The sequence below is a fragment of the Dipodomys merriami genome, unplaced genomic scaffold (assembly GCF_024711535.1).
Source record: "Dipodomys merriami isolate MVZ:Mamm:240054 unplaced genomic scaffold, mDipMer1.0.p SCAF_5, whole genome shotgun sequence".
In the NCBI taxonomy this organism is placed as follows: domain Eukaryota; kingdom Metazoa; phylum Chordata; class Mammalia; order Rodentia; family Heteromyidae; genus Dipodomys; species Dipodomys merriami.
Window position 1 is genome coordinate 47,634,906 of NW_027206068.1, and position 14,434 is coordinate 47,649,339.

Here is a 14,434-nt window from a genome sequence, read left to right on the forward strand (position 1 = left end):
TTATAGTTCCAATTTATTCTTATTTGTAAATGAAACTTTAGATATGTACAGGACTTATACATACATCCTGGATATGTAGTGTGCAGGACAATGTGCAGTTTGAAGTGTTGGCTAGTGTGTTGAAAAGTTTCCCCATTGCATTAAGAAGGCTATTGTTCTTGGAAAAACAGAAAAGACAGTATATTTATCAAAATTTTTATGTGTTATGTAGACCTCCACAATTTGTACATTTTCCATTTGAATATGTCTATATATTAGGACATTTGTATATGTAAGAAAATCAGATTTTAAGCATTTACTTCAGGAAGGTAAATGGTTATTTTAAATTTCTATGCAGTATTATTTTGTTGTTCTAAGAATCTTTTCATCTTTATACTTATTATCTATTTTATTTTTAGTGATTAAGTCCTTGAAAGAATCTTAATTTTATAAACCATATTTTTCAAATTTGTGTGCCAAGTAATTATTATTATTATTGTCAGTCATGGGGCCTGAACTCTGGGCCTGGGTACTGTCCCTCAGCTCTTCAGCTTGAGGCAAGTGCTCTACCACTTGAACCACAATGCCATTTCTGGTGTTCTGGTGATTTATTGGAGATAAGAGTCTCAGGGACTTTGCTACCCAGGCTGGATTTGAACTGCTATCCTCAGATCTCAGCTTCCTGAATAGCTAGGCTTACAGGTACCCGGTGCATTATTGTTTTTTGTATATTGGTCCTCCCTAGATGGTTTCCATTTGAACTAGTAAACTAAGATTGATGTTTTATTCAAGGAAGAAAAAATGATTAGTTTATATTCATCTTTAGAAACAATATTAGGCAGATTATAGGAAAACTGGTAGAAATTGCAGTTAAATCTGCTAGAAAGACAGAAAGAGAAAAAGACAGACTGAAAGAAAGAAAAGTAAAGAGAAAAGAAAGAAAGAAGAGGAGGGGAAGAAGGAAGAAGAGGAGAGGAAAGAGAAGTAAAACAAAAACCTGCTTGTCATAACTAAAAAAATAAAAATATCCTCCCAAATAAACCCTCAAATAAACAACAACCCAATTAATAAAAGGGCTAAAGACTTAAAGATGGTTTCCCAGAAGAAGTAAGAATGAACAATAGAGACATGAAGAAATGTTCAACATCTCTAGCCATAGAAGAAATGTCAATCCAAACAACATTGATATTCCACTTCACTCATTAGAATGACTGTTATCAAGAAAACTATCAATAACAGAAGCTGGTGGTGATGTGGCCAAAAGGGAACCCTACTACACTGTTAGTGGGAATGTAAACTTTGTTCAACCACTCTGGAAACCAGTGTGCAGATTCCTCAAAAGACTAAAGATAGCATTTTCCTATGATCCAGAAAATTCCACGCCTGGGCATTTATCCAAACAGATAAAAAACATGGGTACACTAAACCTACCAGCACAACCATATTCATTGTACCATTGTTTACCATAGCCAAGATATTAATATTATTGAAATGAACTCCAAGAAGATTTTTTTTGTTATCCTAGTTGCTGTTTTTGTTTTCTGTACCTTTTGTCTTGTTTGTAAGTTTATCTGTTTTGGGGAGGGTAAGGGGGAGCACAGAAATGGTGGGACAAGGGTGAACAAACGCAGTGGTGATACTCACTAGACACTATGTAGAAAATGAACTATATAACTTGTGGGTGCATGGGAAGGAAAAACTGTTAGAAAGCTAGGGAAGGGGTGCCACTATTCACAAAGAAATGTACTCATTACCTAACTTTTGTACTATAACCTCTCTGTACATCACCTTTACAATAACAATTTTAAAAAGAAATAAAATGCTGCTAGTCAGCTGTGCATCCATGGCTCATGCTTATGTTACTTTGCAGGCTGAGAACAGAAGGTTCTCGTGTTTCAGGCCAACTCACAGAGCAGTTTAATCCGTTGCTGGGCATGATACTGTGTGCCAGGGGCAATAGGAAGCCTTAAAGTGGATGGACTGAGGCTTGGTATAAAGGTAGAGTGGAAGTGTGGCTCAATGACATTATACCAAACTAGCAAGTAAAGGTCCTAAGTTCAACTCCAGTGACACTAGGAAACAACAACAAAAATAACAAGCCATGGGCTGGGAAGTTGACTCAGTGGTAGAGTGCTTGCCTTGCATGCCTGAGGCCCTGGGTTCCATTCCTCAGCACCACATAAGCAAAAAGAAAAAAGCCGGAAGTGGTGCTGTGGCTCAAGTGGTAGAGCGCTAGCCTTGAGCTGAAGAGCTGAGGGACAGCGCCCAGGCCCAGAGTTCAGGCCCTACGACCGGACCCCCCCCCCAAAAAAAATATAACAACAAGCCATTGTAATCACAGGCTTATGTTTTATTTATTATCCCAGGCTTGGATTTTTATTTATTTGTTTATTTAGGGGTTTTTTTGGGGGGGGGTAATTTAGTATGCCATTTCCCACCTAACTTATAAGCTGTAGTTATATTAAATCATCTATTCCAGTGTCACACATGGTTGATATTCAGTCAGAGTGGACTATATTGATGGTTTTATTTAGGCTGTTGTATATTTCTTTTCTTTCTTTCTTTTTTTTTTCTTTTTTTTTTTTTGGCTACAAGTTTATTCAACACAAAACAGTCCTCTCCATCTTTCCTGGGGTGGCTGACCATGTCCACGACCAAATCCACCTCTAAACTGGAATTCAGTTGCTGACCCAGCCCCAGCCTCGGCTTTCTTGTCAGCACCAGGGGCACAGCACTCTGTCTGTAGGTGTCTCTGTCAGCTTCACCTCTTGTGAGTCTTGCAGGCCGCTCGCCCTCCAGACCTCCAGGCCGTGGTCTTCCAGTCTCAGGTCAGCTGTGGCGCAAAGTAGCAGGCACAATCTCAGGAGGCAGGTGGAGGTAATCACGGAGATACTGGATACTTTCGTTGGTTAGGTATCAATAAAAATGCTTACAGACAAACTGTTCCATCATGTAGCCCCGAGACTTGAGAGCTGTATGGCCTTCATGACATGAAGGTTGGGCACATTCTGTCTGCCAGTTCTGGGTGGTTGGCCATGTGGGTATCCTTGGCCACCATAACCCCCTCCTTAAAGAGGAGTTCGTAAATGGCAATCCTGTTTTTCTTGGGCATCAACATCGCGGTGGCTTCCTATATATTTATTTTTAAGTAGGATATTTGAAAATGTCATTGCATGAAATAATATTTTCCTAATAGTTTTGCATCCCAGATTATGAAATGTTGGTAAGTACTTCATGCTAACGGAATCATTTACTGTTTAAACATTGGTTAAATGAATGCATTGTCAGGCAAGCTTTCTAAGTGATTTTGGAAATCGTTTAAGCACATGTCAATAGATGGACTTCCTTATAATAATGAAGTGAAGAAGGTAAAATATTTAATACTAGCTAGTTACTCTCCAAGTAACTTATTTTAATCCTAAACTTCTCCTTCTTATTTTTTCTGCAAAAATTGAAGGATGATTGTGTGCCCTATTCAGAAAAAAGTGTGAGTACCACATCAAAGATGAGTAAAATATCTTAAGGCCTTCAGAATCTCATGTTCCAATCTGGTGGACAGGCACACAAATAATCATAAGGACAAACAAAAAGTACATACTAAAATACATAGGTATATAAATGTGATACAGAAATATAGGCATGAGATTATATAAGGAAGTTTATTTTTATTCATTAATACTCTAGTGTTGGTCTGTGATATCAAAATAATATATCTTTCCTCTATGCAAAGATAAGTATCTTCAAAACAAATTATTTTTCTTTTTTTTCTTTTTTTTAAATTTAATTTAATTTTATTTGTGAACATACTGTACCAAATTATTTTTCATGTAAAATAAATGGATCCCTTATTCAGACAATCTTAACATCAAGGACTACAGCTATTAGAAATAAACTTACTAGAAACTGAATTTTAAAACTTTATTCCCAAGTGAACAGACTAAATTGTCTCAAATATCCTATTTGAAGCCTAATACTATTTTCTTCACAGTGAATCCATTAATCTTCATTGTTTTATTGAAAATTAATAGCTCATTAGCCATCCAACTAAATGTCTACTATGGCACATTAATTTTTCATGGACTAAGAAAAGCAAATTTTGCTGTAAGAAAAATTAAAAATACTATTTTAGAAAATTATGTATAAAAACTTTCCCAGTTATGGCACTTTATTATCAATGTCAAAAATAACAGCCTTATCTTGAATTTATAGATTATTTCTTTGCTACATTTTTGTATTTTTCAGTGAAATTAAGTTACTCTGTAAATAATTTCCATTAACGGAGTATAAGTTACATTTTAGGGTTTTGTGGTGGGGGAGAGGTCAGTTGTAGGCCTTAAACTCAGGGCCTGGGCACTGACCCTGAATTTTTTTGGGGGGTGAGGGGGTCTGGCAGTGGGGCCTGTACTCTGGGCCTGGGCGCTGTCCCTCAGCTCTTCAGCTCAAGGCTAGCGCTCTACCACTTGAGCCACAGCACCACTTCCGGCTTTTTTCTTTTTGCTTATGTGGTGCTGAGGAATCAGACCCAGGGCCTCAGGCATGCAAGGCATGCGCTCTACCACTGAGCCACCTTCCCAGCCCTCCCTAAGCTTTTTCACTCATGGTTTTACTCCTTTGAGTCACAGTCCCACTCTGGTTCTATGGTGGTTAATTGGAGGTAAGAGTCTCATGGGGGGATTTTCCTGCCCTGGGCTGGCTTTGAACTGCAATCCTTAGATTTCAGCCTCCTGAATAGCTAGGATTACAGGCGTGAGCCACCAGCACCTGGCTACATTTTAGTTTTTGAAGTGACATTGAGATTATTATATTAGCAGATATATATATATATATATAATATTCAGTTTCACAATGATATGTGTTTTAGATGTACGTAACAGTTCTTGATGTACAACATTTAGTAAAGAATCTAAAATATGTGTTATTTTCTAGTTGTGTTATCAACTAGAATAGCTAAAGATTATGACTGATTTTTTTTCTTTCTGGGGGAAGTACAGAAGTTAAACTATAGCTTGAATTAAAAGTATACTCAGGGCCTAATCAAAAAGAAAATATTTTAAAATCTATAGTACCTTTTCAGATTGTTATATCAAAATGCTAATTGTCCTGTGAAGGCCAAAGAAGCTGTCATATTCTACTGAAGAAGCCACTGGGACAATGGGACTTCCATTGTCACGTAAGGTCTCACATTAGGAACTAATTGGTGGTTTGAGAGTATCTTCTCATTTGTGTAATGAACTTATTGTGTAATTTCTGCTCCTGCTAAACAATACATGGATCTGAAATTGTTCATGAGACTCTCAGTGACTTTTATCCAATGTTCAAATTTCTTGGCTATGGAGCTATAATTTCACTGGTGATCTAGTCTTTCTTGAATAGTTTTTGACATTATTTTGTCTCATATTAAATTCATAGAATTTTTTTCTATTTTACTTCTGGGAATTTAAATCTCCATGAGTACTTAAATCTCCCTGAGTACTTAGGATAAAAATTCAAACAAACTAAGTTTAGAAATGTCTGTTATTCAGACAAGGGTCTCATATCTAAAATATACCTGGAACTCAAAAAATTAAATCCCCCTATAGCAAATCTTCAAAGAAACAACTCCCAATAAATAAGTAGGCTAAAGACTTAAAAGAAACTTCTCTGAAGAGGAAAGAAGGATGGCCAATAGACACATGAAGAAATGCTCAATCTCTCTAGCCATAAAAGAAATGCAAATCAAAACAACATTGAGATACCACCTCACCCCAGTTAAAATGGCTATAATTAAGAACTCTAATAACAACAGATGCTGGAGGGGATGTGGATAGAAGGAACCTTACTGTTTTGTTGGTGGGAGTGTAAACTTGTTCAACCACTTTGGAAAGCAGTATGGAGGTTCCTCAAAAGACTCCACATAGAGCTCCCCTATAACCCAGCAATCCCACTTTTAGGCATTTACCCAAATGTTCACAAACTAAAGCTACCAGCATGACTATGTTTATTGCGCCTTATTTACCATAGCTAAGATCTGGAACCAACCCAGATGCCCCTCAGTAGATGAATGGATCAAGAAAATGTGGTATATATACACAATGGAATTCTATGCCTCCATCAGAAAGAATGACATTGCCCCATTTGTTAGGAAATGGAAAGACTTGGAAAAAATGATATTAAGTGAAGTAAGCCAGGCCCAAAGAAACATAGGTCCCATGGTTTCCCTTATTTACAATAACTAGTATATGTCTGAGTCAAGCAGAAAAGGTCAGATAAGTTGATGTTAGGGAAATCAACCCTAAGATATGTATTCAAATGTTTTTTTCTTCCATGCAATTGTTTCTAACACATTTATAAGATTATATCTTTGTTGCTTTGTATGTCCCTCCCCCACGGTATAACCCCTGCTTTCACTGTATTTGATGTTGTTATAATTTGTGGAGGGGAAGGGAAAAAACAAATCGTTTAAATAGGGATACAGGTGGACCCATTGCAACAATGAGACGTACAAGTCGTTATGTCAAAAACGAACTTTACAACTTTGGTGGGGGGTGGGGGAGAGAATGGTTGGGGAGATAATGGGAGGATGGGATGATGGGATGGGAAGGGGAAACAAAGGAGGAGGCTACAATGTTTGATAAGAAATGTACTCATTATCTTGCCCATGTAATTGTAACCCCTCTGTACAGAAAAAAGAAAAGAAAAGAAAAGAAAAAAGCACTAAGCTTTTCTTCCTGTAATGAGAATTTCAAAAGAAATGTCTGTTATTTTTAAGTACCATAAGGGAAGTAGTTTTTAGATATTTTATACATTTAAATATTGATACATTTGAGATTTTAAAATGTAAGAATATTTCAAAGAACTTCTTTAAATCATATTCACAATACACCATAATTTTATTTTTACCTTGATGTGGTGCTGGGGTTTGAAATCATAGCCTTGAGATTCCTAGGCATATACTTTATTAAGTGTACTATGTTCTAACCCTTTTTGCTTTTAGGTTATTTTGCAAATAGGATCTCATGGTTTTGTACAAGCTGGCCTTAAACCATGATCTTCTCACTTTCCATCTTCCACATCACTGCAAGTACAAGCATGAACCACCATGCCTAGCTTACCATAAGCTTTCAAACAAATATATGTTGGACATGTGCCATTCACATTTGAAAATATATTTCTGTTGGCCCATGATGAATTTTTTCCATTATGAATTTGAGGTTGGTTTGTTTTTTTGTAATCAGTATTGACCATACAAGAACTTGGAAACCTTAAAACTGCCCAAGAAGGTAAGATTTCTTTTAAAAACCAAAACAGAACCATTGTGAATGAAAGTTACCAATTCAGTAGTTTCTCATGTAGCCATTTCCCTATAATGGATGTCTACCAGGGACAGAATTTTCTATCTTAAAGCTCCTCGAGTTATCAGACATATTCATTATATAAGAACCCATCTTGGCTGGGAAGGTGGCTCAGTGGTAGAGCGCTTGCCTTGCATGCTCGAGGCCCTGGGTTCAATTCCTCAGTACCACATAAGCAAAAAGAAAAAAAAAGCCGGAAGTGGCACTGTGGCTCAAGTGGTAGAGCGCTAGCCTTGAGCTGAAGAGCTGAGGGACAGCGCCCAGGCCCAGAGTTCAGGCCCCACGACCGGACCCAAAAAAAAAAAAAAAAAAAAAGAACCCATCTGTAGCCGGGCACTGGTGGCTCATGCCTGTAATCCTAGCCACTCAGGAGGCTGAGATCTGAGGATCATGGTTCAAAGCCAGCTCAGGCAGAAAAGTCTGTGAGATTCTTATCTCCAACAAACCACCAGAAAAGCAGAAGTGGTGTTGTGGCTAAAGTGGTAGAGTGCTCACCTTGAGCTGAAGAGCTGAGGGACAGTGCCCAGGCCCAGAGTTTAAGCCCCATGGCCAACCAAAAAAAAAAAAAAAAAAAAATAGAAAAGAACCCATCTCTATGAAGAAAACATTCATAGCCCATGGAGGTTAGCACCATATCTCAGATACTTTAAAACTTATGTGATTTTTTTTTATAGAAGAAGCTTCTAGAATTGTTTTTTTTTGTTTTTTTGTTTTTTTTTTTTGCTCATTAAGAAAATGCCCTAGCATATTACTACAAAATTAAGAAAAGTGAGGGAAAGATTGGGCTGGGAGGGGTGAGTGAGAATGTTGAAAAGGGTGACATTGATCAAGGTGCATTGTATTCATAAACTGCCTTGTTAAATAGCAGCTCCTTTGTACAACTACTTTAAGACAACTATAATAAAAATGACAATAGCCTTGCTCATGGTGATGGTAATTGCCATTATTCATTTCTTGTTTTCCTACTTATTATTCCACATTGACTCCTTCCACTCACTGATTATGAGTCCTTTAAGTGTGCTTCCATTGATGGCCTTGCCAATTTATTTATTTATTTATTTAGGTGAGTTGTGGGGCTCGGGTGCTCCATGTCAATTCTACACTGGTCAGGGAGACTCATTTGTGATCCCAAATCATACATAACAAAATCCCAAGTGTTATGTTTAGCTATCTCATTTCTGTGCTACCTTAAGCCACCATAAGGAAGTAAAAGATAAGAAAAGGAGTTGTAGAAACAAAAGCAAATTTCCTCTACTAGTTCTGTTCCAAAATAATACATTAGAGAGAGAAATGATTGTGCAAAGAAAAGTTAGCTATTCATGCATCTTCATACAGAAATTAGAAATATATTAATTTCTTTTCCTATCTTGCTGCTAAAATAAAGGTTATAATTTTATAATATGAAATAAATTTTCTGATGTATGTTTCTTGAAGCTGGAAGCAAAAAAAGAAATAAAAGATTTCTTTAATATCTTAGTTGCATAAGTAAATAAAAATGGTAAAATAGCTCCACCATGCTTCTGTGTGTGTGCATGTGTGTTGACATCTTGCTGGGAATGGAACGCAGGCATAGCTCTTGCCAGCCCCTCACTGGATTTAATGACACTTAAATTTCAGCTGGGTTAAGTTGGAATGCTCCCTTTAGTTTTATTCCAGCCCTGGAATTTGTAATTAAATATGCAAGTTGGCATAAGAAAAATTTCATACACTTTTTTTTTACAGTGAATTTAATTAAGCATTTCTTGTAAGTTCATTTCAGTATCTACCATGCCCCACTGAAGTTGGAATTCAGTTGTAAAATGGTAGATTAATTATCTTTTGTATTAAATGAAATAAGAGCCTCAAATATGCAATGTCAGGAAATTTAATTGTGGTCTTCCGTTGCTTATTTAATGCATTGGAAAACTGAATGCAGAAGTACACGAAGAAAGGCCAAAGGTTATTAAATGTAGCATATCACACACATTCTGCACTTTACTTAATGATCCAAGTGTTTATTACTATGAAGTAAATGCACCATTTAAAGAATTATGGTGGAATTGTAAAACATTAAAAAGTCTAATTAATTTTAGTCTAAAACATGCAATGTGCTCATTTTGCCTAAAACATTTTCATTATCATAAGTATTTTTCGTTATTAAGATAAATTTTTCCTTGTTGTGCAGCACTAGCATATTTTCTGTACTAAAGCAGTTTTAAATACTGTTAAGAGTAATAGCTGATGTGTTTTCATTGAGCAAAAGAAAGTAATTTGAGCGCAGATGGAAGCAATATTGCTTTTCTCTGCTTGTTCTATAACTGCCAACACTCAGAATAGATTGTATCTACATATTTTCCCTAAAAGATACAAGTACTTACATTTTTTAGAAGACCATCATTAAAACATACAGATAATTTTAACTGTTAATTTAAATCCAAATTCAAGGGCTTCTTTCCATAGTCAAAGGCATATTAAAAAAACCCAAAACCTTTTAAATTCTTAAGAATGTAGACGCCATTTAGCCTAGTTTTTGCTTCTGTCATCATTTTACTATTGTAGTATCAGGTGTCTTTCCAATGACTATCAAGGTTGGTAAAGTAAAAGCAGCTGGTATCATTTGCTTTGTGAACATAGATCCCCATCACTGACTTACTACTGGAAATAAATCACAGAACCAGAGTATAAAGGGGCTCAATGAAGAAAAATATATTTATCGGGGGGCTGGGAAGGTGGCTCAGTGGTACAGTGCTTGCCTTGCATGCCTGAGGCCCTGGGTTCGATTCCTCAGCACCACATAAGCAAAAAGAAAAAAGTTGGAAGTGGCGCTGTGGCTCAAGTGGTAGAGCACTAGCCTTGAGCTGAACAGCTGAGGGACAGCGCCCAGGCCCAGAGTTCAGGCCCCACGACCGGACCAAAAAAGAAAGAAAGAAAAAGAAAGAAAAAAATATATTTATCAGGTGTGAAGTTGCTTTTATCTGCTCCAGTTTGTGGCAACTCCATTTATGACCTTTATACTTTAGGGAACTACTGTTCAGGTATTTTATAGATGCTTATGGCATTTGTTTTTTTACTCATGATTGCATTGAGATTATACATTGGGAAAAGTTACTACTACTGACTAGTGCTTATGTGATCTTTTTAGTGCATCTAATCAGGGGTCAAAGTAATATAAATTACTGATGATGTTAACCTTAATTCCTTGGTTAAGGTGCTATATACATCCATCTCTGACACCTCTAGTTTATTTATAAACTATAATTTGAGTCTAAATACTACCAGAGCAATAGGAATTGTGGTGCTACAATAGTTGCCCCTTTTGCTTGGATTTTGCTTCATCTTAATAGAAAAGAGGGATGAATAGGTTTTATTAATTGGCATCAATTCTTTGAACTACTCGAAGTATCTAAACTTATTTCCGTATTTGTAATAAGGAAACATGATGGTACAAGTTGAATAACATTTAAGCAAAATCTTGTAAGTCTAATTCAGTGGAAGAAGGATTTACCTTAGGACAAACATGGTAGCTTTTTATTTTATTTATTTATTTTAATGTATGTTTTGTGAGTATAGCTCTTTTAGTCTCATACTGCCACCCTATTACATACTCATGTGTGCCTAGAAATGACCATTTTCTTTACTCTCATTCTGTCAATATAAGAAGGAATGAAGAGCCGGGCGCCAGTGGCTCACGCCTGTAATCCTAGCTACTCAGGAGGTTGAGATCTAAGGATCACAGATCAAAACCAGCCAGGGCAGTAAAGTCCGTGAGACTCTTATCTCCAGTAAACCACTAGAAAACCAGAAGTGGCGCTGTGGCTCAAGTGGTAGAGTGCTCACCTTGAACTGAAGAGCGCAGGGACAGCCCATAGTTCAAGCCCCATGACCGACCAAAAAAAAAAAAAAAAAGGAATGAAAATGTGAAGGAACCACATGTAGTCACTTCATATTATGTGTTATGTGAGTATGTATTCCTGAAATTTCACATACAACTAGCCAGGTGTATGGGACTGTTAGAACCAGCCTGTTTTCTGGAGTATGAACAAACTGACAATGAGAGGTAAGCTGTCTGCTTTCCATACCCTCAAAGGGTATGTTTTCTTACTAGTTGTTTCAGAGTACTTCATGAGACAAATGTCAAACTTGTCAGGGCTGGCTGTCACTAACAAAATGATGCATGTAACAAAGGCTCTTCATTCATTGGGAAACAAAGCAGATGTCTTACCTCAACAAAGAGTCAAAAAAACCTATCTATTAAAATATATTTTGCTTTCCTTTAATATCCCATAGTGAAAAAATGCCTTGGCGGATAAAGGTTGTTTTAATTTTTATTCCTTATGTAGTTATTTGTCGTTAATATTAGATTACCTTCTGAATGGAATTGTTAATTATGAATTAAGATTTGAGTTAATAAATGCCCCATGATGTTAAATGCACATATTTACATATTTCCCAAAAGAGTCCTTCTGGAGTTTAGTGAATAAATCTAGTTCTAATATGTTTTTTCAAAATATGTTTTTGTCATCTTGATAATTTTTTTGGGGGGGGGGTCAGGTCATGGGGCCTAAACTCTGGGCCTGGGTGCTGTCCCTCTGCTCTTCAGCTCAAGGCTAGTACTCTACCACTTGAGCCATAGCACCACTTCCAGCTTTTTTCTTTTTGCTTAGTGGTGCCTCATGCATGCAAGGCAAGTGCTCTACCACTGAGCCACCTTCCCAGCCCCTCATCTTAATAATTATATGCCAGAGCACTTTTAATGTTATTCCTTAGCAGTGTGAGTTGACTGCCTTGTATTCCCCCTTGTAATCCTTTTCTACATCTAGATTATCTGTCTTTGTACAAAAGAAGAAATAGATTGACTATTATTAGTCATGCCAGTGACTTAATAAAAACCTGAGATGTGGCTCAAGCAGTAGTTCTTGCCTAAATGCTCAAAGTTCTAATTGAAATTCCCATACCATGACAAGTAAAAAGAAAGCACAGACAAAATGCTTTAAGTCCTTAACATTACCAAAGGTATGAAACAGTTATAAACTGTCCCAAACAGGAAACAATACCAGTGGTGTCATAGTCCTCAGGTTTAGTTTCAAGCCTCTGCATTTATTTTGAGTTAGGATGACATTAAAGGTTACTGGGTGGGGGTGGGGGAGAAACTGGATAAAACTTGTTAAATGGAGAAGACATTCTTGGGAGGAGCATCCCGGAGCAGAGCTTCTATGTCCCCTAGCAAGGGCCGATGTTCCATCATGGCTGTGTTGGCATGTTCTGTCTCACATGTTTTCACTCTCTATTGCTTTTAGTTTCATTAAGTTTCTGAAAGTGGCATTGCATAAGGAAAAATGTTTTTTAAAGTATGCATTAATTCAGGCATTTTTATTCTATTGTTTTACATAATTAAAAAATATTAGCTTCCCCAAAATGGATTCCAACTGTGTACTGTGTGCCCTGTTAAATGGAAGGAATAGGAAATAAAGAAAATGAAAAGTTATTTTCAGAAACATCTTGACAAATTCAGTGTTCTGCAGAAAATTTGTTTTCATCACCTTTACATGTAACACCTGAGAAGATAATGGAAGATGGAGCTTAAGATTTGATTTATAATAAATTATAGCTAAATCAATCTCTGGGACTTTTTGTCTAATATGGAAACTACCTATTATTAAGATATCTTCAGGAGGTATTGAACATAATCAGTACCTCTACTCACCAGAGATACACTGGTAAAAGTTAATTGACATATAGTGGCTTTTATGCTTGGAAAAGTACATATAGTTATATTGAAAAAAGATATTCAAAATCTCTACTAATATCAACAAATTCTAAATCACAGATGCTGTTGAATTTAAAGAGACAACACATAAAATAATATTTCTCCATTTTACTGATTATAGGTGAAGGTTGTGTTTCCTCATAGAAAATAAGTATGTGAGTCTTGATTAGCATTTGCTAATAAAACAGTTCATTAAACAGGGCTCCAAAGTTGTTTAATTCAATTGAATTTGGTTTTACAAAATACAGACATATAGTATGACATGTTGTTGGTAGCTGATGTTATTACTATTATGTAGAAATACTTAAATTTCTGTTCACGCTTTAATAAACTCAGAAAAGAGTTAGACAATGCCTTTTATTTGTTAATAAAAATGAAAGATCTCATGTGATAAGCCAGAAGTAATATCAAGACTGCTTTGTTCTTGTACATTGTTGAAGAAACATGTGGTTTATAAATAAGGTTGTAAGATGAAAAATTTTCCTGGGCTGTCATTCTTTATACTTTGACACAGTCACCAGTACATATTAAACATGAAATGCATTTCATTCTCATAGTAGCAGCCATTATGATGTCACTTCATTTATTCTCTGTATTTCCCAGGAACATGGTGTGAATTATAAAGCCACCACTTAGCGTGGACATTGTAGATGATCGTAAGCGTTCTACAGCCTGACGTGCCCATGCTTCCTATTTAGACCTGATTGGTCTTCAGATAACATATGGTGGTAGAAGTAATTGGAAAATTGACAGACCTGTCAAGAAATTATAATAGATAGGACCAAAATACCATGTCGAGCACATAAAGTATCTGAGAGTTAAATTTATTGTTTTGTATCAAAGAGTGAAGTAAAATTATCTGGTTCACTCCTACATTGAACACTTTTCAGTGGCAGATATTATCAAACGTAATTCTTAGGACATTGATAAAATTGATTGTGTTTAAAATAACATAGTAACTATGAGCTAAGGTGAGATAAAACAGCACAGACTATATTTAAATGTTACAGAATTTTCTTCTATGTGTTCATAATCTTTTCTTTAGAATTCTAGGAGTCATTGGTGATCATAGTCTTGTAGATAAAATACAATTGAAATGTATAGTTGAAGTACAGTCAAAAAGCTATATTAAAGTTTACATTTTAATGTTTCTTTTTCTAAAATTTATTTTACAGGAAGATGAGAATGAAGCTGAAAGAAAAAATGTATCTCAGGAGCTCAATATGGAACTGAAAAATCCAAAGAAATAGCTGATTTTCTCTAGTGTTTTGAAAAGTTTGCAATTTATCTAGTAGCAGATGAAATTTCTAATTTGTAAAATGATAAATTGTAAAATTTAATTTGCAAAAATGTTCTCAATAAAGTCATTGAAATAGGA

The 14,434-nt window shown here is 36.0% G+C and overlaps 1 protein-coding gene and 1 pseudogene across 5 annotated transcripts in view; one reads left to right on the forward strand and one right to left on the reverse strand.

Moving 5' to 3' along the window:
• Positions 1-14,434, forward strand: part of Phf14 (PHD finger protein 14) — a 150,586-nt gene extending 136,152 nt beyond the window's left edge. For 3 of the 5 annotated variants that reach the window (XM_069996581.1, XM_069996578.1, XM_069996579.1), the window contains exon 19: positions 14,232-14,428. In XM_069996581.1, coding sequence (XP_069852682.1) covers positions 14,232-14,306 — 75 coding nt within the window. In that variant the 3' untranslated portion in view covers positions 14,307-14,428. Of the gene's footprint in view, positions 1-14,231 lie in introns of all 5 variants that reach the window. The other 2 variants (XM_069996583.1, XM_069996580.1) reach the window with 1 other exon arrangement.
• On the reverse strand, positions 2,576-3,097 carry LOC138809996 (small ribosomal subunit protein eS10-like; annotated as a pseudogene).